This window comes from Telopea speciosissima, chromosome 5 (genome assembly GCF_018873765.1).
Source record: "Telopea speciosissima isolate NSW1024214 ecotype Mountain lineage chromosome 5, Tspe_v1, whole genome shotgun sequence".
NCBI lineage: Eukaryota > Viridiplantae > Streptophyta > Magnoliopsida > Proteales > Proteaceae > Telopea > Telopea speciosissima.
In genome coordinates this window covers 7708849-7734709 of record NC_057920.1, presented here as the reverse complement: position 1 = coordinate 7734709, position 25861 = coordinate 7708849, and the positions used below count along the sequence as shown (strand labels likewise).

Below are 25861 nucleotides of genomic sequence, written 5' to 3'. Positions count from 1 at the left end.
TATGTGGACAATGGCCTATAGGCTGATACAGCTCTTCGTGCTAATGATGTGATGGGGGTAAATGGCGTTTGGAACCAGAATATTTTACTCCAAATAGACTCTGATGGAGTAAGACAGTGTATTCTAAATGGTAACTTTTCTCTTTCGGATGATGAGGACCGGCTAGTTTGGACTCCCTCTAGTGATGGTCGTTTCTCAATGAAGTCAGTCTGGAATGAGGTGAGCTGTAGCTCGCCGATTTTTCCTATTCCAGATGGATTTGGAATCAGACTTTGCCCACAAAGATTGCTTTCTTCACGTGGCAGCTCCTTAATGGGATGATACCTACAGATGAGTCCTTGATGGCTGTTGGTGTGCCCCTGGCGTCGAAGTGCAATTGTTGTGGGAGTTCAAGGAGAGAGTCAACAGACCATTGTCTTATGTCTGGTGGGATGGCTTCCAAGGTGTGGAGATTCTTTTCGAGGATTTTTGATGTGGCGTTTATCCATGCTTAGGATTTCAGAAGCCATATTTTGCTTTGACACGAATCAGCTAGCTGCAGGAGTCTCAGTGACTATATTACAGGGTTTTTGCCTTCTTTGATTGTTTGGGAGCTCTGGAAGGAGAGGTGCAACAGAAGTCACGGGGAAAGGATGAGATCGACGGCGAGTATTATTGAGTGCATTAAGGTTTGGGTGAATCGTCTTCCTTTGCCTCCCAAGATTAGCAGAGCCTCCTCGGTTAGAGGTGGGTAGATTCTTCGTGCTCTTGGGATCTCGGCTCCTTCTCCTAGGCTGATTCGTCCTCTTCCTGTTTATTGGTGCCCGCCTTTTGTGTCGGTGAAATTGAATGTGGATGGTGCGTGTAGAGGGAACCTAGGTGTAGGTGGAGGGGGAGGAGTTTTAAGGAACACGGAGGGGTTAGTTTTGGCAGCCTTTTCTAACTTCTACGGTGCCTGCATGAACTCCATTGCTGATCTTCGAGCTTTGAGAGATGGTTTGAAGTTGTGTTGTGACTTAGGCCTTTCTGAGGTTGTGATTAACTCCGACTCAAGTTCCACTGTGAGCATGGTTAACCTTAAGAGGTGTAATTTATGGAGGGGCTACTACTGGTTTCAGGAAGCCTTGGAGCTGATTGGGTTGGTCAGGCTTTGTGTTTCTTTTGCGTATAGAGAGAGCAATAGGGCTGCCGATTGGTTGGCTAATCGCACCTGTGATTCAGGGTCTTCCACTACTTTTAGGCATGACAATCTGCCACTCGGAGAGTTCCAGCGTATCCTTCAGGAAGACAGGGCTGGTTTGCCAGTTCTCATAATGTAGCTCCCAGGTTCTTGTGTTTATATCTTGTCTTCTGGGTTAGGGGTAAAGTGGCATGTCCTCCCCTTGTATTCTTTCATTCTTTTTGGATATTAATAAAATTCTAGGGGCTGGCCCGGGTCCCAGGTAATATTTGGGTTTCTAAAAAAAAAAAAAAAGAGTTGATTAGGGAGTTGCCCCGATCAATGACAAGCTTCGAGAATCTCATTTGAGGTGGTATGGCCATGTTCAGCAGTGGCCTTAGGATGCCTCAGTACGGAGGAGTGATCTGATCCGGATTGAAGGAGATCTAGGGGCAGGCTGAAAATGACCATAGGAGAGGTTGTGAGGAATGACATGAGTAGTCTGGGTCTTGTACCAAGTATGACCTCGGATAGAGCCTATTGGAGGGTCAGGATCCATGTTGCCGACCTGATCTAGCTGAGATTTTTTGACTTCTTGGGCTGTGCCTCTTTCCTCTTACTTTCTTTTCTTTTTTTTATGTTTTTTTACTCTGTTGTGCAAGGATCCATGTAGCCAACCCCATTCAGTTGGGATAAGGCTGAGTACGGAGGAGTGATCTGATCCCGATTGAAGGAGATCTAGGGGTAGGCCTAAAATGACCATAGCAGAGGTTGTAAGGAATGAGTAGTCTGGGTCTTGTACTAAGTATGACCTCGGATAGAGCCTATTGGAGGGCCAAGATCCATGTTACCGACCTGATCTAGCTGAGATTTTTTGACTTCTTAGGCTGTTCCTCTTTCCTCTTATTTTCTTTTCTTTTTTCATTTTCTTTTACTCTGTTTTGCAAGGATCCATGTAGCCGACTATTAGGTTTTAGAGGAGAAAGAGAAGAGAGAAGAAAAGCTCCAAGGGAGGCAAAGTTCAAACACGATTTGGTGTAATCTGTTATGTCTCTCAACTTGAAACAAACAGCCTTATATTGAGAAGAATATCTAATTACACTTAGGCCCTTAGCCTAATACAAATAGCACATAAAATACATAAGTAAGTGTCTAAGTACAAATATACCCCTGAAACTAAGTACTCTTAACACTCCCCCTCAAGCGGGGTGGTATATGTCATACATACCCAGCTTGTCTAACATAAAACTGAAGTGATGAGAACTAAGTCCTTTGGTGAATATGTCTGCCACTTGTTCACTTGTCTTCACAAAAGGGGTACAAATAGTCTTAGACTCTATCTTCTCCTTGATGAAGTGCCTGTCAACCTCAACATGCTTTGTCCGGTCATGTTGGACCGGATTATGTGCAATACTTATGGCTGCCTTGTTGTCATAGTATAGACTCATAGGTTCTGTCGTCTCAAACCCCAATTCTTGGACAAGCTTCTTCAACCACAAGATTTCACACACACTATGAGCCATGGCCCTAAATTCTGCTTCAAGACTTGACCTAGCTACCACAGTTGCTTCTTGCTTCTCCAGGTGACTAAGTTTCCCCAACAAATGTACAAGATGGGAGGTGGATCTTCATCGAGAAATAGACCCGGCCCAATCGCATCTCAGATATACTTCAATTCTCAAGTGACCATTCCTAGAAAAGAGAAGACCCTTTCCAGGACATGACTTCAAGTACCTGAGGATCCTGTAAACTGCATCAAGATGTCCCACCTTGGGTGCATGCATAAACTGATTCACCACTCCCACAGCATAGGCAATGTCAGCTCTGGTGAGGGAAAGGTAGATTAGCTTGCCCACTAATCTCTGGTATTTTTCAGCATCCACAAGCGGTTCACCACAATCTTCCCTTAGTCTGTGATTCTGCTCAATGGGGGAGGAGACTAGTTTACATCCCAAGTAGCCTATCTCTGTAAGAAGATCAAGAACAAACTTCCTTTGACAAACATTGATCCCTTGCTTAGATCTAGAAACCTCAATCCTCAGGAAATACTTCAATGGACCGAGGTCCTTGATCTCAAACTGTCAAGACAAGTAAAGTTTAAGCTTTGAGATTTCGGCTTCACTGTTTCCCGTGACCACAATGTCATCAACATAAACAATTAGAGCCGTAATAGTGTTGTCCTTCCTTTGTATAAACAATGTGTGATCAGCTTGACTTTGAGTATATCCGTTTTGCAGGAGAGCTTGTCTAAATCTCTCAAACCAAGCCTTAGGAGACTGTTTGAGTCCATAAAGAGCCTTCCTAAGACGACACACTTTCCCACTGTCACCAATATGTTTGAACCCAGGAGGAGGATGCACATACACTTCTTCTTTTAGGTCGCCATGTAAGAATGCATTCTTCACATCCAGTTGGTACAAAGGCCAATCAAGATTTGCTGCCATTGAGAGAAGTACCCGGATGGAGTTGTGCTTGGCCACTGGAGCAAAGGTTTCCTGAAAGTCAATGCCATACACCTGTGTATAACCCTTAGCGATAAGTCTTGCCTTATATCTCTCCACGGTACCATCAGACTTGAACTTGACTGTGAATACCCATCTGCACCCAACAGGGACTCTCCCTTTAGGGAGCTCAACAAGGTCCCAAGTATGATTCTTCTCAAGTGCCAACATCTCTGTGTTCAGTGCTTCTCTCCATTTTGGATCTGCCATAGCCTCTGCTACATTCCTGGGAATAGACATGGAGGAGATAGCTACAGAGAAGGCTATACCTGTAAGGGAAATAAAATCATAGGAAACAAACTTGGCAATGGGATTAGTACATGCCCGAGTTCCCTTGCGGTGGGCAATAGGAAGGTCCAAGTCTGAGGATATAGGAGTAGAAGAAGGTATACCTGTCTCGATGGATGGAGACTCAGGATGAGGTGATGAAGAAGGATTTTGGCAGGTCTTCTTTATAGGCAGCCATGAAGCAGGATTTCTCCTTTCTTTCGTATACACCAGTAGCTCCCTTGTTCTCTGTTCCCCGTACACAAGGATGCTCCCCTCAACTACATTCTCTATACAAGGCTCCCCTCAATGTAACTTCTCTTTCCTCTTGTCAATCTGAAAAGGTGAAATAGGAACAGGATAGGAGATAGGAAGTGAGACAGACTCGGGAACCTCTTCACCTGCAATACCACCACCAAGCGATGAACACTCCCCCTGAAGAGGTGACTGAAAAAAAGGTATGGTTTCAAAGAAACGGACATCTTTGGAGAGAAGCCACCGACGAGTGGGAGGATGATAGCATTTATATCCTTTGGAGGTGGAGGAATACCCGAGAAAGATGCACTTTAGAGCCTTAGGATCCAATTTAGTTCTGGTAGATTTGCTAACATGTACATAACAAATACAACCAAACACCTTTGGAGGGAGAGAGAATGAAGAAGACCGTGAGGGTAGGACATCAAGAGGAACTTGAAATTGTAAGACACTAGACGGCATGCGATTAATAAGAAAGACAGCAGTGAGTTGTGCATCAGACCAAAAAGTTTTGGGAACATGTATGGTAAACCAAAGGGACCTAGCCACTTCAAGAAGGTGGCGATTTTTTCTTTCAGCCACCCCATTTTGTTGTGGGGTATCAACACAGGCCACCTGATGAATAATGCCATGGTCAGAAAAAAAGGTTTCCAAACCACTATACATATACTCCCCACCTTTGTCAGAACGAACAATTTGGATCCGGGTTTGAAATTGGGTATACACTAACTCATAGAAATTTGTAAATGCAACATGGACATCACTTTTATGTTTCACCCAGTTGGCAGAGTATGCAGACCGGCTGAGGAAGGTGGTTTGGGAATCAGGTTGCTGGAGGATGTTGGCCTTTCACTAAGGCTAAAAGGGTTGTGGAGGGTACTTGGGGAGCAATCTTTATGGAGTGAATTTTTTAAAGCCAAGTTTTTTAAAAATCAGCATGTGGCACTTGCAGAGACGGCTGTGACTGGTTCGAAATCTTGGCGGCACACTTTGGCTCACAAAGACCTACTGTTGAGTAACTCCAGATGGTTACTAGGGGCAGGTAACATTCTTTTCTGGCTGGACAACTGGACAGGTTTTGGCCCACTTTTAGACACGGTGGATAACGGCCTAGTAGTTGATGTGGGGCTGCGGGTCAAAGATGCCATGGCCGCAGACGGTTCCTGGAGGCAGGAGGTGGTAGGTAGCATTGATTCAGATCATATTAGAGAGCATATCTTGTCAGGTTCGTTCATCTTGTCGGACTGCGAGGATGTGTTGGTTTGGACTCCATGCAGTAAATGGCAGGTTCTCTACCAAGGCTGTTTGGAATGTGGTAAGGGGAGGGGCGCCTACGGTTGCCTATGCGAAATGGCTTTGGAACCAGATACTCCCGGTAAAAATAGGCTTTTTCTCATGGCAGCTGTTGAATGGAAAAATACCCACTGATGACTCACTAATGGCGCTGGGTATCCCACTAGCTTCAAAATGCTTTTGCTGTAGAAGGCCCCAAAGAGAGACAACGGATCATTGCTTGGTGCAGGGTGCCACGGCGACTAGAGTATGGGACCATTTCTCCAGAGTGTTTGACATTGCCCTCCTCCCCACCCAAGATGCTAGAAGTAGGCTGATCTATTGGCAAGGACTGGCGGGCTGCCATAGCCTCATTGCTTATATTACAGGGATCCTTCCATCTCTGATCATTTGGGAACTCTGGAAGGAGAGAAACAACAGAAGGCATGGGGGGATAAGACGGACAACTACCTCAATTGTTGAGTGTATCAAAGCCTGGGTGAGGGAACTGCCCTACCCGGCCAAGGTAGGCAATCGCACTTCGGCAAGGGAGGGCTTGATTTTGGAGTATCTTGGCTTGTCGGTACTTGCTCTCAGGACAAAGCGCCCCATGCCGGTTTACTGGTGCCCCCCTTCTGTTTCGGTAAAGCTGAATGTGGATGGCGCCTGTCGGGGTAACCCGGGTCTAGGAGGTGGAGGAGGGATCATTAGGTGCATACAGGGGGAGGTCCGGGCTGCTTTTGCTAATTTTTACGGGCCGTGCACTAATTCACTGGCAGAGCTACGGGCTTTAAGGGATGGGCTGAGTTTGTGCAAGTTGTTGGGCTTGCAGGATGTGGTAGTCAACTGTGATTCTGAGGCTACTGTCAAGGTAGTTCAGGAGAAGAGGTGCAGCCTGTGGGGTGGATGGTACTATTACAAGGAGATTCAAGAGTTAGTGGCATCTACAAGGGCCCGTGTAGTGTTTGCATACCGAGAAAGCAACAGAGCAGCTGACTGGTTAGCCAACTATTCCTGTGATACGGAGACATCTGCCAGTTTTCAGCCAGGGAGCATGCCGGTGGGACAGCTCCAAAAAATTATTAGTGAAGACAAGGCTGGTTTGCCTATCCTAGGATGTTAAGTTTCTTTTTTGCTTGTATGGGGAGTTTAGACTGTCCTGAGTGGAGTGTCCTTTTGAGACCGTGGGTTAGGGTAAGGCGGAATGTCCCCCCCTGTATTCTTTATTGGTTCTCATGTTTCTAATAAAAGCTTAGGGGCCAGCCCGGGTCCCAGGTAATATTCAGGTTTAAAAAAAAAAAAAGAGCTCCAAGGGAGGCAAAGTTCAAACACGATTTGGTGTAATCTGTTGTGTCTCTCAACTTGAGACAAACAACCTTACATTGAGAAGAATATCTAATTACACTCAGGCCCTTAGCCTAATACAAATAGCACATAAAATACATAAGTAAGTGCCTAAGTACAAATATACCCCTGAAACTATGTACTCTTAACACCGACCCCATTCAGTTAGGATAAGGCTGAGTTTGTTGCTGTTGTTGTCTGCTTTGCTCACAACTCATCCCCGTTTCGGTCGAAACTTGAACCACGGGTTATCAAATGTATCTTTCTTTCATATTCTGCTTCCCAGAATGGTTATAAGTGTTATCATCCCCCCTCTCGCAAGCTGTTCATTACGATGGATGTGACTTTTCACGAGGATGAACCTTATTATCAGTCTTCTCTTCAAGGGGGAGACTCTAGAAGAAGAGAATCCTTCATCTCCTTTTTTCATTGATATTGTTCGTCTTCAGGGAGAGCAAGTGGTTGAGATTGATGCTGCCACTAAACAAAAGGATCTCATCACGTATTCTTGGCCAAAAGAAAAAGACTATCCCAAACATACCATGTTCATCTACATTCCCCAAGCAGGTTCTACTGATCCAAGCAGTACGTAGTGAATCTCTTCAAGGGCCTGCACCAAACACCCTTTTTATAACCTTATCTCTTATGAGTCCTTGTTACCCCTACCGTGCCTTTGTTTCTTCTCTGTCTTCTGTGTCTATTCCACAGGGTTGGAAGGAAGCTATCACAGACCTAAAACGGAGAATGCCATAGTAGAGGAAATGTAGGCCTTGAAGAAAAATGACACTTGGGAGCTTGTACCTTGTCCTAACAAAAAGAAGACAGTTGGATGCAAGTGGGTATTCACAATATAGCATAATGCATATGGAACCATTGCTCGCTAGAATGCCAAACTGGTTGCCAAGGGATTCACTCAGACCTATGACATCGATTTTTAGGAAACATTTACCTCAAGACTTTAGTGTATTATAATGTTCAAAATTAATATATTATAATTATAATTCATGGTCAATCAGGGCTGGGCCAGGGTAAATCCTTGCAAGGTCAGGCCTAGGCCAAGTATTACTTAGGACCTGGCAGGGCCAGGCTGGACTTGACAAACTTTAAGACCCCTAGGGTTTGACTGAGGTTTTAAGTTTTAACATGCCTGGCCAAGCCCGGCCACCTACGCGTTGGGCTCCTTTGTAGCATGACAGGGAGTGTAACGCACATCCAATGGCCCACAGTGCTTGGGCACATAACCCAACACCCTGCCTATATATTGGACTGCATGCCCAAACACTACGAACCGTCGAATGATGCACTACACACCCTGTGTCACTACAAAAGACCCAAAATTCGGCCACCTACAGCCCCTACCCTCCTTACATTCAATTGTTGTGTGGACTGCTTCGCAGGGTTTTAAAACGTGGAAACGAGGACGAAAGTGGTCGGTTCCATGGAATTCAATTTGAAAAAGCCATAGGATCGGCTAATCTGAGGTATATTATAATTATTCATGTGTTTATTTTTTCCCAGAAATTGGTCAAATCATAAAAAATCGGGATTGATGATCACCAATGCCAACCCGAATCAGACGATTCCTGATCCAATTCGCCGATTCTTGAAACCCTGGCCTTTTGCCTTTACCCCACAAGCTCGGATAAGGATTTGCCTTGGCTTTATCCATGTGAAAATTCTCATTGCATAGTAGATAAAGCATCAAAAGAAGAGCATTGGGAGTCTTATTGTTTAGAGAGTGGATTTAAGGGGTAGGATTTGGGTTTTAGGTTTCATGTTTAAATTTGGATGCTTGGAAAGGAGAAAAAAACCATTGGTAGATAAGATGAGATATGTCATGTGTCAAGTCTTGAGTTACTATATAATATATGGAAAAGAGAACGCTACCTGGGTGCGTGCGGTGTGCTGCGCCTAAGCCCAGACACCAGGCATGCGAAATAACCATCACACGAAAAATTCCATCTTTCCCCAAGGCATGGCGGTCATTTCACGTGTCCCTGTGTCTGGGCACAAGGGCAATGCATCACACACGCCCAATTAGTGTTCTTTTTCTCATAATATATATGTATGCATATTTAAATACATACTTGTACACTTATAACCCCTAGTTAAACAATTAAACAGGGGTTAGCAAGGAATGCAAGATCCTCTTACTGTTTACCTATTTACCAATCTAAAATCTAAATAGACAATAAGGACGGAGTTTTCCTTCAGCCAGACAGCCACAATCAATGAGGTATCCATTGACGGAGACCTTTGATCAGTGTCCATAGGGTATCGTGCAAAGTAGAGGGGTATGTTTGCCATTCATAAATAGGGGGCAGATTTTTATGACCATTGCTGACAGCGGTAACCTCGTGGTGAAGGAAAACTTCTTTCATAAGATAGTTTTAAACATATTATGAGGGGAGATGATGAAGAAAAATTCTATCATGAAAAAAGGTATTCTTGTCAAATGAAAAAATATTGCAAACAATAAAAGTTAATTCATACCTTCTTTTTTATTATAATAATATGCTATGCTCGTAGATAGTAATATGATGTGATACATGTCAAAGAAGGCAGTTTCCTTCACCCACAGTGAAGGAAGAACGATGGCTATAAGTGTCTTGGGATGGACATTTGAAACAGTGGTATGGCTATGAGTGTCTTGGGATGGACATTTGAAACAGTGGTGATGGCATTATCGACTTCGTATAGTAGGGGGCAGAGTAATTATGACCCTAGTACTTTCCTTCACACACACAGTAGAGGAAAACTTTCTCTCATGTCAAATGTCAACTCAATGCCCAGCCCATTCAATATTCAAGAGTCTAGTATCATGCAACCTCGATAGAAGAAACAAAAATTTTGAGCTTGCTATAATATGAATAATATCTAACTGGAATAAGCACAAATTCTTGAAATTTTTGAAAATTAGAATTCCCTCTCCATGCTAACCTTTCTACAAGACTACATAAAAATTTAGAAACAGAGTATTCTTTCTCAGAACAGGAAGGGTCAAACTGCTGAACTTTAGGTCACATATTCTACCCTCAGGAATCTTAGACATATATGTTGAAATTTAGTGCAATAATCAAAATTGCTTTTTCTCTGATCTGTCACATGTTAATAGTAGAGACAAGTACAAAGAAAGATAACCTGTTTTAGACAGTGTAAGCATTTCACAGATCTTGATCCCTAAAATTCCAAGAGCAGTGGGCAAGTAAATTAGTATTGGTTTAAACAAAGAAAATAACTGTCTATGTCAAACACAGTGTCAAGAATTTAATAGAAAGTTATCAGAAAGATGGATTTAAGTAAAAGATATGGAAAGTCCATTGTCTCTTATTCAGAATTTGTTCAGGCCAAACTGACAGGGACAATCTGGCCAACATGAGCATCCACTTCACTTTTGATGAACCTCTGTTGGAGAGAATCATTTTATACAATGGGTGTTTCAAGAGTGGCAGCTGTATGTCTCAAAGATTTGTGAATTACTATCCTGGGCAAAGTTTTCAAAACATTGTGATGCTCCATCAAACATTAATCCCAAAGCAATACTTTTACAGATTGTTCTCTCTGCTATAGTGAGTGTGTGGGGTCTCATAGTTAGCAGGGAACCTCTAACATGAGGCATTAGATTTAAGTGATAAGGGCATCCCATGAAATTCTTTTAAACAACAAAGCAAGTCCCAAGGATAGTGGTAGGAAAACCAAAGTAGCCTTGTTTGAAGCCTGACACGAAGTAGGATACATCCTCTCACCAGTTGTGTTCTGTTTGACAATTTAACATCATCAATGATGGGGTTTCTCCTACAGATAGTTTTGTTATGCTTCCATTTACTTGTCCTATATTGCTTTCAATCATGGAGAAAAGTTCTTAGATGTTCTAGGTGATCCTTTCCACCATTTATTGATCCCCTGGTACTTGGTCAGCAATTGCATTTTCGTGGCCTAATGATGATTTTTACCAGAGCTGGCCCATATTTACAGGGGATCAAAGCTTGAGGTTTCTATGTACCTTGAAGTCTTGCTCAAAGAATTAACTAGTGGCTATATTAGGATTGAAACTATAACCAACCACTAAGTCTAGAATTGATTTTCTATAACACCAAAATTTGGTGTGGAATTAATGAAAGGGAGTTGGATGGGCAACCCCGTGGAATATAGACATTAGCTTCAGCCCAGCAAAAAGAAAGCAAAATAAAAAAAACGAAGGTCTTAACGAGAATAAGGGTTAAGGTTTATTGTCGAACGGAGAGGAATTTGTATTTAATTTAAGATGAAACAAGGGATATCTTAAAGTTGGTTGACCAAATAGGAATTAGTAAAACAGTTGCAGCTTTGCAGGATGAGGGAAAAAAAAAGAATTAGGGAGGAAACTTAGAAACCAGAAATGTTAAGATTTTGATGGAAACTCAAGTGCCTTATGAATTGTACAGAAAGGTTAAAAATTAATGCGTCAGTTTGGGAGAAATTAAAGTTTTTCAAGGCCTTGATATATTTGGGAAGTTTCTCCTAGCCATGGATATTGGATTTAGATCCTGGGTGTTTGATACACTCAGATTTGTCTACTGTACACCGGAACGGTTTAAGGGACTGGAAATAGACAAAAATAATGAAACTTTGACATAGTTTTACCATTATTCCATGAGAAATTTCAATGGGTTGTTCAGTCTGTAAACATTCAGTCTCGAAGAGCAAAATAAACTTTCTCATGTGAAGTTTAAGAAAGGAATAGGTGACAATTCTTTCTCTACCACTTGGATGTCTTTACTAGAATCCTAATGAAAATACATTTTTGAAAAGTTACGCCTAAACCAACTAGTAAAAGCCTATTAGAATTAAATTCTACCAAACTAAATTCAAACATGAAATAAATAGATGCAATCCAAAAACCAAATCTACAAATCCCCACCCCCACAAGAGAAGTAAATAATAAAAATTTCTGGGAAATAAAATCAATGAATAGATCATAATGTTGTGCATCTGTGCCCAGACTGCTGTTCAACCAGAGACAGTTGAGTGGATCTGAGACTAACTACATGGGTCCCACTAGTATACAGGCCAAGTATGCCTAGTCGAACTTAGAAAAATGTGTGCTTTTTAAGAGTGGTAAAGTGCAGAACTTGATGTGCACAATTTAGCATCTACAATGCCATATTGGATGAAATATTCCCAAAAGTCCCACTTTCAGTGTAAATGTCCTAGAAATAAGCAGAATCTCAGAGTCATGGCACTCCAAACTGATCAATCTTTATTTTGCTACAAGTTCCAGTGTTTTTTCATGTAAAAATAACTGTAAAGCACAACGAATCCATTGAACCATATAGGATGAATTCATCACAAGAAAAAGGTGTCAAGCATGATGTGTTGATGTCAAAAATTAAGTGACAGTAATTTCCTCAGCAAACATTACGGATAGATGACATGATAAGAACATTCACATATCAAAATGCAATGCGTGTCTTTCTGGTTAAAGACATATAGCAACTACATCTACTATATATCCATGAAGTTGAGGATTTCAACAGGAACTGAGTGAAGCTCAATGAGGAAAGGGCAGTTTAAGCAGAACATTCTTTATAGATAAAAAAAAATTAAAAGATGAGAAACGAATTGGCAGTTGCAGGAAGCAGCTTTTGGTAAAATGCACTACACCCTGACCATGTATTGAACTCCCCATGAGATAATCAAACTAGAAGGAAAAAAAAAAAAAAAAATGTTATCCCTGCTCTCAAATCACTTTGAGAGACTAAACCCCACCCATCTGTTTCCCTATAATCTATGCATTTACAGGTCCAGCACTACCAATTGACACTTGAACAAAAGTGATGGAGACATTATTCCTTGCATGGAAGTCTACAAATGAAAAGGATTAAAAAACTGTGCTTGTCAGAGCCGCCAACGCAAAATGGAGAAAATAAATTATACAGAAAACATATTTCCTTACAAGATATAACCATACAATTCTGAAAAGAAAAATTACAATGTATTAGTACATTTATCTGACTAGCACAGGAATAAAAATACTTTTTCTATTCCAATTTTAAAACCTCCTCCAGCAAAATTTCAGAAGATTGTTGTCCCCTATTAGTTGATGGAAGTTCTGATAAAAGACTTATTGAAGACTCATCCACATACTCTTGATGTGGTTGGGACAAAACAGGAACTGCATCCTGAACATTATCTTTAGGTACTGCTGGTAATGTGTCAAAATGGGCCCACCTCTTCTCCCTCAAATGTTCTATAATAGGGTACAGGAACACCCCAAGTATGATTACACTGCCACTTACTAAAAAAGTCTTAACTGAAGCTAGACACATGACAAGAACAAGCAACAATGAAGGTGGCAGGCAAAGAATTGTCACCCCAAATGTTTTTAAGGGAACCTTGTATGGTCGTTGAAGATCTGGTTTCTTTATTCTCAGCCTGATGAAAGCTGCAAATTCGAGAAGCATTCCTATAGAATAGAGAAAATTAAGAAATTCCACGATCTCCTGGAAGCTCATCCATGACAAGAACACAACCCCAGTTGCTGAGCACAGGATGCTAATAGTGGGGGTCCCATATTTTGATCTGAAAGGTTTGTTTACACAAAGTTATCATGCATTCATTCAGATTGGCATCATTTTCACACAAAAAAACTATGGGAAGAAGATGTGCAGCGGCCTATACTTTATGGTTAATTCAGATCAAAGTTACAAATCATAATTCTGCACATTATAAGACTAGAAAGGAAATAAATTATGCCAAAGTGACTGACCTTGAAGCGAAAAAACCAGGAAGCATCCCCATCTCACTCATCCCAAGAAGCTGGAAGGCATCACTACTCATCTCAGCCTCAAACAACCCCATGTTAGACATTGCAGCTGCTGCTTGGATCCACCACTTGAGCCACAACCCACCTATCAGCATCCCCACCTCTGCAAAGTATCCATCGCTCCATTCACTCGGGGAAGAATCCAAAGCTCCTGTACCCGCAAGAAGGGGAATCAAGTATGAAGCAACAACCAAAACCACAGCTCCCAGCAGTGCCTTGGGGAAAGTGCGGCTCGGGTTCTCAACCTCTCCCGCCAAGGTACTAGCTTTATCCCAGTAATTCAAATTCCAAAACAAGCTATTAAAGTATCCCCTCCAATCCACCTTTCCTAAATCTATGACTAACCACTGTTTAGGTCTTATTTTGGGAAGGGAGAGAAGACCCATAACTAAGAAGGGGAGAAGGGAAAAGATGGCAAGGGCGACAGCAGAAAACCCAACGATGTGCAGACCTCTGTAATTCAAATATGTCAAAGAAACAGTAATTCCCAAGAGAGTAGGTATTCGAGCAATCAACCGATTGAAGATTGGAAAAGAGTGTTTCAAGTAATCCAGAAACAAAACAGGGTAAAGCGCATTGTCCATGACCCCACTGAACCACTTCCAGAAACCTTCTTGGAAACCCCAGAAGGGTCCAAAAGCTGCAGATACCCAAAGAACATATCCACCATTTTCAGGGAAGCTGGTTGCAAGCTCAGCGGTAATTAAAGCTTCCGGAATGCTCCAGAACAGTGGAAAAACTAAGAAACCAAGCAAGGATAGAAGGGGACCTCCGGCCCTAACGGAATCTTCAACCCCGAAGGGTCCTCCAGAGACTTCATAGAAGATAAGAGCAATTAATGGTAGAAGGGTCAACTTTGTTTTTGATTTAGCATCTGTAGTCTTTACACTACCAACCATTTCTTCATCACCCATCAAAGGAAACAAACAAAATAACACAAGAATAAGAATTAAAGAGAAAAATCAGAATCTAGAACACGAAGGCAATTACACTCCATGATGAATTTAAACAAAATCCAACCCAGTGGTAAAATAAAGAACAGGAAAGAAATTCTAGTCTATAAGAATGGCAAAAGTAAAGTTACAGAGAAACGTTTACGCTTAGATCTGAAGCTGAAAACTTGTCGCTGATGCATCAGCTCTCGTCATGCGAACTCCAAGTGGGAGAAAAATCTACACTCTTACTCTTCTGATTTGACAAAAACCCAAATGTTGGTGGTTTGTGTACGTTACATTATTCAGGGACCACGTTGACCTTCCTTCCTTCTTCCTATGGCAGCGTAAGGTTCAAGGCTCCTCACTTCCTCACCGAGTCACCGGCCGTAAATCGTCTGTACGTCGCGATCGTTTTCTGAGCACGCACCATTTGATGACCGCACTCCACACTGATACGATACCATATACAAATCGACTGTACCAGACTAATTTACCTTTAATTTTTTTTTAAAATGTCCCTTGAACTGTTTGAGAAAGATAAGGGCAATTTGATCACTTTACTCTTTAATTTTAGTTGGTTTTTATCGTAAGGGCATTTGGATCATTAGATTCTTAAAACTAATCTCTAACGCCCAGACTAACGGATTGGACCAAAATATTATAATATTTTGAAAATAGGGGGGAGTTTACAATTTATAAAGTCATAGGGATACATTTAAACAAATGAGCATTTTTAGGGGGCATTTGACAAAAACCCTTTAACGTTTTTTACCCCTTATTTGTACTGTGTTACTGATACAGCATCAGCACGGTATCAGGATCGCAAACTTGCAAACCGATACATATCACCCGATCCAAGCGATACGATATCGATACCTCAAATCATGACTCCACAAGTATACTGCATTGGATTCGGTATTGCCGATTTTAGTCCGTATCGGTTTGATAGAGTATCAAAAGTCCACTTTTTTTTTTATATCTAAAATCTAGGGTTCATATTTTATAGCTTGGAATTAAATTTGGTTCGAAATTGATAGAATATTTTCAAATTGCTCTATTTTGGCCTGATCAGAATAAAATCTAGGGTCGAAACTGAATATTAAAACCTCAAAATGAGATCCAACACAACTCAATTCAGACTTCTTAGAAACCGAAATTTAGAACATTGCTTCATAGGTGTTTCACTGATATCATATCGATATTGGTCATGGCAGATACTGATATGTATAGCCAAAAAAGTACCAACAACTAAAATCATGAACTTCACACTACCTTACCCATTGATTGATATTTGATACCATAAATTAGGTAGCGTCAATAAGCCATTAAATGTAACCTTCTTTGAATTCCTGTTGTTTTATTCCTAAAAGTTTTTCAAGTCAGAAGTTAAAAAATCAAAATAATCTAACTTGTCATAATGCCCTTGGTAAGAATGTTTTGCACACTTTTCGAATATACATGTGAAATGAGAAAATTTTACCCTCATTGGAAGAAAAAAGAGTGTCTTATACCTAGGGCAAAAGAATAAGGTTATTTGATACCTTAATATGTGTCAAATAAGAAAATCCTATCATATTTTATAAGTGCAAAACTTATCAAAATGCATGCTTTGATAAGTTTAGCAAATGCTTCAAAATATTTGTCACTTGGCAAATCCAATGTGACCGAAATTTTGTCAATTGGAGAGTGCATACTAGTGGTCGGAGTATTGTAAATATGCATGGACATACATAGGAATGCATGCAAATTCATAGGAGGGAATTTGATTGAATTAGACTCTCAAATTTGACATGTGACTGATAAAGGACATGTAGTTACTATCCAATGGTAGATCATCATTCCACATGGTAAAATGAGATGACCTCCTTAATAAGCTTATCAAGGCTTGAGTAGTGCCTGACTATTCAAATAACTTTCTCCCACTTTTTATGTGTGCCATTGTCCAAGAAAATAGAAGATCAATGTCAAGAATAAAAAATAAAAGGGAAAGAGAACGCTACCTGAGTGCGTGCGGTACACTGCCCCTGTGTCTAGAAATAGGGGAGGGTGAAATAATCGCTGCACCCCTGGGAAATTCCACCTTTCCGTGTGGGTGTGGCAGTCATTTCGCCCACCCATGTGTCTGGACACCAGGGCAGCGCACCGCAAGTGCCCAGGTAGCATTCTTTCTCCCAAAATAAAATTAGAGGAATTTAAATGTAGCAACAGTTATTAACAAAGAAAAAATGGAAAATGCAATAATTTACTTAAAAATTAACAGAAACAGCCTTTGGTTTGGTGTTATTTAGGTTTGCATACAAAACTCAATTAACTCCATCCCCTTACTCAATTGATGTTCCAATTAAATCCATGTAGTGGTCCCTTCTCTCAAGTGTAAGATGACAATATAAGTGGACAGTGTCTAGATCCCTCTCCCATAAAGCAAATGCTCATTGAGGAGTGTAATGGTCACATTTTTTTTTTTTTTTACCTAGAGTATGTTTCAACTAGGCTAGTTGGTCATGTTCTTTTGAATAGAGAGATTTCAAGTTCCAGAGTAGCTCTATCTGCTTCCTTAGGAAACTTAAATAGGTCAGCTTGTTTAATTGGTAAGACAATCTACAGTAGGCAAGCCTTTAGTCATACAAAGTCTATGTTGCTATCCAATTATTTCATTGCCTTCCATTTTATCACATTTTCCTCAACTGGTCTAACAGCTTCTGATCATGTAAGATGAAATCCAAATTTTCTTGATGCACTATGGTTACAGCTCATTTGGATGGGTGAGAGGGACTGGGTGTAAGTGGAACCATTTTCGTGTTTTATGTTCTTGGAAGTTGAAAAATGAACAATTTGATCTTGATTCCTGTGACAAACATGCCTATTGATATCTATGCTGTGTTTAGTATGCATTAACGGAATAGATTCTGGGTCTAGAATGCATTCTGAAGCGAGAATATTGAGAAAAACTGGAATACATTTTAGATCCACAATTTATTCCGAGAATGCATACCAAACACAGACCTAATATCAGAACTCAAACTCTCGCTGCAAGAGTAGAGATGAACATGGCATCTGAATGATAGAAGACATATCACTTTAACAAAAGACAGAGTTGTGATTTTATAGTGTATCAAGAACACAAACATTCCCTAGGAGTTAAGTTGTTACAATATTTAGTTTAGCGTAGCTACTACAGCTGGATCTAAAAGGTTTAAGAAACCTAAGGAGAGTTAGTAGAGCTGGGGGGGACTTGGAGGCCCTGGATTTGGAATGTAAGGCATAAGAGGAGTGCCATGCTGAATTGGTCCAGATTTTATAGCCTTTGCACTCGGAGCAGGATCAATGAGGTGGTAATCCTCCAGGTTCACATTTCCCACATCTATTTTCATCTTCTCGGTGTGAGTATTATAATTATTATCCTGCAAATAATAGTACAAAGATGAAAGAACAGCATCTAAACCAGAAAAAGTCCCATGTAGTGTTTTGCTTAAGAAAAAACGAGGACAAGACGCAGAGTCTTTAGGCAGCTCAGAACAGCATATGTACCTTCAACTTCCGGCTTAAAGTCATTGTCCTTATATCTTGATGGCCGGCAGTTATCACATCTGGTTTGCCGAAAAAGGAGAACATACTTTCCGAGTTTTAGTATTCAAGCGAGTTGATAGAGATAAACATACAAATGCAGCCTGCATCCATGCTAAGGTGGGTAACTCCCAAAGTAAGCAGGAAAAAAAATTGACACCTCTATGCATCAGCAAAACTGGTTCCAAGTTAACTCCACTAATCCAGAATTTTCTGGAGACGATCATATATTAAGGTAAGTTGCTGTTTAAATAGATCTACAACCCATAAATTTAAATTCCAAAATGCAGTTTCAGCTCAAACTGATTCTGGAGATCCTTTTTTTTTGGTGTGTGTGTGGGGGGGGGGGAGGGGTGGTTATAAAACCTGAAGCTTTTACTTACTAGTTCTACCCAACAGGTTTCAATCTCTACTAAGATTCTAAACTTTATCCGACCATTGATTATGAGTGGGAAATTAGTAATCACCAAAAAATTATAAAGAAAATAAGATAAACAAATGGAATACTGAAAATGAAGAATACAGGTGCAAGTGAAAATCTGAAAATATTGATTCAATTTTTTGCCACATATCTAAAGCATTTCCAGAACTTGTAATCTCATAAAGCATGGCAATATTTCAGAAACTTGAGGTGACTAACACTAATAAATAAAATCCTAGCAATCCAATCTAAGATTTCATTCATGCTGAATTAAAGTGTCCTCTTATGTTCAACAGGTTAATGACTTTACTTGAAGAAATAAAAAGAAAAATAAGTGAAGCCATCTAAAATCAACCAAACTATGGATTCCAACTAAATGATGGAAGACCATGTTAACTAAAAGAAAACAATATGATTGACCAGAAAAAAATAAACAAAAGATCTGCAGCAATTCAGGATACAATCAATTTAGACAATATTATGAACTTTCAGGGGATGTTTAACCATGAACCAATATCTAACAAATAAAGCATCAGAATGAATCAAAGATCAGCAAGTCATGGATCTAAACCCCTCACCTTTGTCTAGCATGCCATCTCATATTGAAATCTCATTCTAAAACAATAAAAAGAAAAAATTTTATCTAGAACAGATAGTCTAAGCATGTTAGCAATAACAAAATCATATCAAGAAACAGGAATGAAAGATTTATAATCAGCAGAAGCAGAACTGGAGCTGCCCTGATGATTTGAGGCTAGATATATCTTCCTGGTGGTTATACTTGATCCAGAGGATTCATTAAAGATAAATTTACAGAGGATTCAGATTGCTACTCATGCTTCCTTTGTTCGGTTCTACATGCTTTTGAAGTCAGCAGTTCTGTCAATCAAAATAAAAGAAAATTGTTTCTCCTCTCTTCGGATTGAAATGTACTACAGATTTAAAAGAACTTTTTGCACTTGCATTGTTTCTTCTTAAACAGTGGCTATTGCCTGAATCATAAGAATGGGTCCATACAGAATGTTTCATATCTCACTGAAGCAAATTCCATGGCAAGTTCCCAGAGATCTAAGCATCTCCTTAAAAAAGTCTAAAGAACAAACATCTAGCAAAAGTAAAATAAAAATCAAACCTATTCAACAACTACAGATTAACAAAACCAAAACATCTCAACAAAATTGGAAGACCTATAGAGGAAAAATAAAGAATTAGTGTATGTATACACAATTAGTAAAATTTATTGAGAGCAGCAGGAAAAGAAAACAGAGAGAAATAAAGAAGATTACTAGAGAAGGTGGAGGTGCTGCTACTGGTGAAGACAAGAAACATCAAAGCTGCTCCAACCACCACCAAAAGCTCCGAGATCCCAAAAACCTTCATGGTGTTAGTATGGAAAACAAAACTCAGTTATGCTTGGAACTTGGAACTCCAATAACTCGAAAAATGGCAATTTCTTGAAACAACTTTGAAAACTATCTCTCTCTCCTTCATGCCCCTCAATAATGGAGAAAAGATGTGTTGGATTATAGACAGGAGGAGGCCTGAAGAGAATTGAATGCTGGGTGCGGTGGAAATCGAGCCTTCTGAGACACACAGAGAGCGCCATTTGGCATGTCATTCTTTGCTTCTTTTTGGTCTCCATGGTTCATGCAATGATTGGGGCCCGCTGTGCACACAGCAGCGCTGCAATTACAACAGCGGATAAAAATTCTTTCCCTTCGATTCCACTGGAATTTATTACTGATTTTGGTACTAGCAGGTGTATTTTAACTGAAATAACGATTGAACTTTCTGTTCCAAATTCCAAGTTCTAAGTTCCGACTAAATTTGATCCCATTTCAACGATCCTGAACTCGTCCAATACTATTCCAACTATTTAATTTGTTTGAGTAACAGCAAATCAATCAAACCCCATAGCTTAGATATATTTTCTTCATCAACTAGTTTTTCCCAGATTTCTGGTGGGCGCCATTCCCATACTGTTGTTACGTTTGACCTGATGCTGACTGACTTCGCCCAACAAAGGATCTCTTCTCCCTCAAGTATACTTTCTTTAGGTTATGGGAGTTTTTTTAGCCTATTTCTTACAACTCTATTTCGACTTGCATAATCCAAGTTAATCACTGCAGCATTACTGTTGTAGGTTGATTTATGATTAAGGATTAGTGTTGTTAGATAGAAAGGGAAGGGAATGTAAGTCAAGTATATGATGCTTTATGGTCTGCCTCCCCTTCAGTTCTTAACGACCTACCTATCATAACTATTATTTACTAAATGGGAAAAAGCCCGCCAACTAGTGTTGTGCCTGGCCGTGTACTTGGGCGCCAGACACGACCTGGCATGAAAAGATCGGTGTTGCCCCTAGTCCTTTCCATCTTTTTTGTGTCAAGCTGTCTGAGCGCAGGTACACGCCCAGGCACAGCATCGATTATCGTACTTTCTCCCTTACTAAATATATAAAATCTTAAGCAGAAAATATTTATGTAACAAAATTAAAAGGATAAGAGAGAGAGAGAGAGAGATTGAGTGTGTTTAAAAATCCCTTTATTTGGGGTCCTTGATCCTTATTTATAGAGGGATCAGAGGATCGGTCTGACCTAGCATGGCAGAGGAGCACTCGAGTCTTTCAGTTTGGGCAGAGTTGGCCCAGTCATATTACCATTAAATGCTTGGCCAAACCCGACAATGAAGACAACTGCATTAATGTTGGGCTAGGCCCGTCAATGGGGCGCCCGAGCCTTTCGACGACCGTAGGATCGGCTTGAGCGTGCAAGCATTAAATGTTGCAGTATCATATCGTATCGTATCTCAGTAGAAGAGATGGGACGTACCCAGGATGTGAAAGGTACGGGCCCATCCCCGATCCCTCAACCATAAATACTCTAGTCTGCGGCAAATGCAAGCCTACAGCTTGTTGGGTCGGTGCTCCCTAACCCCTAGGAAATGGGTTGTAACAATCACGATTTGCTTTTGGAGCTTCACCAAGTGTCGGCCATTCATAGACTGGATTATTCTTGGTATATCAATCACATCAGAGTTGATTTAAGCATAGCCCCGATTCAAGATAAGCTACGAGAAAATCGTTTCAGGTGGCATATCAATGTTCAACAAAGGCCTTTGGATGATCCAATTCAAAAGAGTGACTTAATTCAAATTGAAGGTATTTAAAGAGCTAGAAGCAGGTCTAAAATGACCATAATAGAAGTGGCGAGGAAAGACTTGCATGGTTTAAGTTTTGTTTTAAATATAAACAGAATAGAGATGATTGAAAGGCAAGGATATGTGTAGCCGACCCGAGTTAGTTTGTATATGACTAAATTGTAGTTATTATTGTATTTCTTTTCTTTTTACTTTCATAGAGAAAGAACACTACCTGTACCTGGGCCTTCAAGGATCCATTTAGCTTCGATCCTATTTAGTTGTAGGGAGAATGTTCTCTGTGCCACAGCACAAGCTGCATCCCGACACATGAGTCTGTCACTCAGGGAGGCAAGGTGGTCATTGCACTCACCCTAATGTGCCTGGCCGCAACCTGCGCTACGGCACAGAGAACAGCGCCTCTTAGTTGTATTTGCAAGGATGAATTTAGCTCCAATCCCATTAGTTGGGAATAAGCTGATTTGTTGTAGTCGTTATTACTAAAAGGTGTCTGTTTGTTACCAAGAAATTTAAAACAGAGAATATTTGATCTTAATGAAGAGTGTGAAACATCACTTATCATTAATTGAACAAAGGGTCGAACCACGACTATGCACAATAACTGGACCCTTAATACATGAGAGGGGAAATTCATTGCACGTTGCCAAGTCCCTAACACAGCACAAGTACCCATCCTCAAGATGCCAATTATATACCCTGCTTTGTGATATTAAAAATAGGATAAATTACATGTCACCTCTTAGTTTTCAAACGAAACTCAAATCACCCCTTGATTTTTTTAAATACTTAAATCATCCCCAGTATTAGATCCTGATATGACAAATTAGTCCCTAGTTTTATGGTGTTAAGTGATGATATCAGCCAGTTAAATAAATTTAAATCTCTAAACTATCCTTGATTAGTGTTGAATTACGATTTTACCCTTGTAACTAAAAACCCCAAATTCTAGGATTTTTCTCCTCTCACTCCTCCCCCTCCCTCCTGACTTTGTCCCTTGGAGGTTTACCTTCTCCATCGCTGCGGAGCTCTCATGGACTTTGATATATGGGATCTGCTCTATTCTAAAATACTCTAAGTTTTAACATCTTTCTTTGATTTCTTCATTTTTCCTTCTCTTCCCTTCTATAATCTTCTCCCCAGATTTTTAATATTTCAGAGGAGAAGAGAAGAGAAGAGATTTGGTGTAACTAATACTAAAAACCAGTGAAAGAATCACAGAAAGTAGAATCCATAAGCAGCCTAATATCTATTTCGCATTAAAATAATCACTCCAGATTGAACGAAACCCATTGCAGCCCATCTCCTTTATTGCAAATCAGCAATGAAGAAAACCTTCTGCAGTCTATCCCCGCTCTCGATTGAACGAAGCCCGCTGCATTCCACAGTTTATTCAAGCGATTCCAATATTTTAGTGTGATCCCAATCCCCACCACTGAAACCCCGTTCTGCCCTGCCCCACCCCTATCCCTTCTGCTCAACCTCTTTGCTCATTGGTTGTTGCAACAAATGGAACCCACTTTCCTCGTGCCAGAATCTGATGGGTTTATGTTCCTCAAATTTGAGTTTCCTTCATATTACTTGGATTCGTCGATGTTTCTCGTGAACCCTAACTCAGCAGCAGAATCCCAATTCCTCCAATTTCATCCTTTTGCTTGTGGTTTTTGTTGACATTGACGATTCTGAATTTTTTTTTTCTAGCTTTGATTGTGGTTCCGATTCCAATACTCATTGGAGGGAGAAGAAGATGAGAGGAATGGGTAGAGATCGAATAAGATGGAAGAGGTGGAAGAAGAGACTCATTTGTTTTATTTAATTCAATCTCAAAAAGTAAATATGTGAAATATGACATATTTACTATTTGGTTTGATTTAAGTTAACACCGTTACTATAGAGGGAAGGTTTGAGATTTTTCACAAACCAGAGGTAATATGAGTTTCATTTGAAAACCAGGGGTGTCGTGTAATCACAAAATGTCGAGAAATATTGGCTGTAATGCAGCCAAAATCCATAAAATACTAAATTGATTTGTTCAGCTTCATAAGAATATCTAAACCTCAAAATCCATTGTTGAAGGCCAAGGATTATCGCTGTGTCAATTACCTGTAAAAACAATCCCTAATTAGGAGATGCATAATCTAGGCGTGTTTGAACGAAGATAGAATATACCATCACGTAACATTGGTTGATTCAATGTAAACACCACAAAAGGGCATAAATTGAAAAATAATGCTCTGGAAAAACAAAATTTCTTGGTTCAAGAGCTACAGTAATCCAATCCAACTTCAATTATAACTCTTTGCTTGCAAGAGATAAAGGGGAAAAAAACTATTACTAACACAAATTCAGGGACTCCCAACGAAGGCCCAAACAAAACGATTCATTCCTTAACGGTACTGCAACCAAAAAATAAAGAAAAAAAAATAAGTAACTAAATAACAAATCCATCGCCAGAACTCAACAAAGAACAAATTATCAAGGTAGTAAATATCAAATCAAAGAATTGGGAAGGGGGTACAGGAAGAAAATTCCAAAGCATAAACAAGACAAGAAATCCCTTGAAGAAAAAAAACTTAAAATTTAAGCTTTTAGGGTTCCTATAAAAGCCAAGACGAAACAAATAAGAAGGGAATCACATAAATACTAATCAGGCAGATGAGGCTATTAATATAATTTGCATGATTACCTTAATAAAGCCAATTTCCTTGGCGTTGCTACGGAAGCACTGCCTGCAACACATCAGTCCATACTTTCGGATCAACCCATGAGGATTCCCGCACACTCGGCTGCTCAAAAGAAGAATCACATCAACCAACACGTTACAAACATCTTCACACCCTTTCTCAAGCACAAAAAGGAATAATCGAAAAGACAAAAATAGAAAAGGATGATGAGGATGAACAAAAAAGCCTACAGATACAAGTTAATCTCAGATATGGAAAGAAGAAAAATTGAAAATCCCAAAGCCCAAAAAGATCAGATTTGTTTCTATCATCATCCTTTCCTCTGAAACTGTAAACCCTAAGATAGTAACTAAAACGCGGATGCTTCGAAGTACAAGAAGAGAAATCTCTTACCAGGTACGAGATCCAGGCCCGTAGTTCTTGGGGTGGGAGTTCCACACGTTCGAGTGCCCCATTCTTCCGCTCTCAACAAAACCCTAATTCTCTAGTCTGCAAGAATGATGTCGTAGTCAAAAAAGAAGGGCGTCTTAGGGTTTTATAGTGAAACCCTAAAGGTTAAAAGTTTATAAAGGTGAGCCAATGTGTGCCGGCTGGATCCAGTTCAAGAAATTGGGTCCCACTTTAAGATGCGATCTCATCGATCGGATATATATGTGCATATAGTAATTGAAATAATATTCTTCTTAGGAAGGAAGTAAGTCGTACTTAGTCGTTGGATTGGAACTTGCATCCATGAACCGATATCGTAGATCGAGATAGAGATTCCAATCTGATGGTTTTATTTATGGTCCAACGATTTTAATCCGACGGTTTTCAATAGAGATTCTTATATGACGTTCTCTAATTAACCATGGACCTTAGTCACCTTGTAGTTTTTTTTTTTTTTTTTTGGACCTATTGGTTGTGTTCTAGTTTTTTTTGGAAAATTATCAACGCCACCCCTGAGGTTGCCAAAATTTTAAGAAATACCCACAATGTATCGGAATGTGAATTACCTCCCATATTTTAAAATAACAAATTACAAACACTCCTACCGTTAGTCAAGGGCGGTTAAGTAATGATGTCAGTAGGTTAATTTTGTCCTTAGTAGTGTATGAACTACCTATTACACCCTTTTAAATAAAGGAACCATTTCTTCCTCAACCAATAACTCAGAGAGAAACACCTTTGTTACTGTTTGCGCAACTGAAGGTAAACTCTCACTCCAACGATCAAAGAAGCCCAATGTCAATCGACGAAGGTCGAGAAGACCTTGACGACCATCGTCCTCACTCCGGTGATTTCTTAAAATTTTACCCTGACAACCCACAATTGGTGTACATGATTTTGTTATAGTTGAGACCTTAGATTTTGAGACTGGAGAAGGCCAAAAAAAACTAAATATTTTGCATAGAACTATGGAAAGGATGGGGAATAATCGTGTCAAGCACCTCTCCAGCGAACCCCATTGCCAGGGAGTGCCCAATGAGCATCCAACGACTTCGCTGACGGAGTCTACGTTAAGATGTGTGCCTATGCA

The 25861-nt window shown here is 40.1% G+C and overlaps 3 protein-coding genes across 3 annotated transcripts; all 3 read right to left on the bottom strand.

Annotated features, from left to right (window-relative positions):
• Window positions 1-12691: 12691 nt before the first annotated feature.
• On the bottom strand, window positions 12692-14732 carry LOC122662451 (probable polyamine transporter At3g19553). Its single transcript, XM_043858083.1, has 3 exons — window positions 14681-14732; window positions 13526-14483; window positions 12692-13338 (listed from the first exon to the last, which is right to left on the bottom strand). Exons 1-3 carry the CDS (start codon window positions 14715-14717, stop codon window positions 12798-12800), a joined length of 1536 nt encoding a protein of 511 aa, XP_043714018.1. The 5' UTR covers window positions 14718-14732; the 3' UTR covers window positions 12692-12797.
• Window positions 14733-17630: 2898 nt separating this feature from the next.
• On the bottom strand, window positions 17631-19916 carry LOC122662257. Its single transcript, XM_043857840.1, has 3 exons — window positions 19789-19916; window positions 18046-18104; window positions 17631-17918 (listed from the first exon to the last, which is right to left on the bottom strand). Exons 1-3 carry the CDS (start codon window positions 19880-19882, stop codon window positions 17730-17732), a joined length of 342 nt encoding a protein of 113 aa, XP_043713775.1. The 5' UTR covers window positions 19883-19916; the 3' UTR covers window positions 17631-17729.
• Window positions 19917-23958: 4042 nt separating this feature from the next.
• LOC122662126 (40S ribosomal protein S29) lies at window positions 23959-24838 on the bottom strand. Its single transcript, XM_043857691.1, has 3 exons — window positions 24736-24838; window positions 24345-24444; window positions 23959-24054 (listed from the first exon to the last, which is right to left on the bottom strand). Exons 1-3 carry the CDS (start codon window positions 24795-24797, stop codon window positions 24046-24048), a joined length of 171 nt encoding a protein of 56 aa, XP_043713626.1. The 5' UTR covers window positions 24798-24838; the 3' UTR covers window positions 23959-24045.
• Window positions 24839-25861: the final 1023 nt, after the last annotated feature.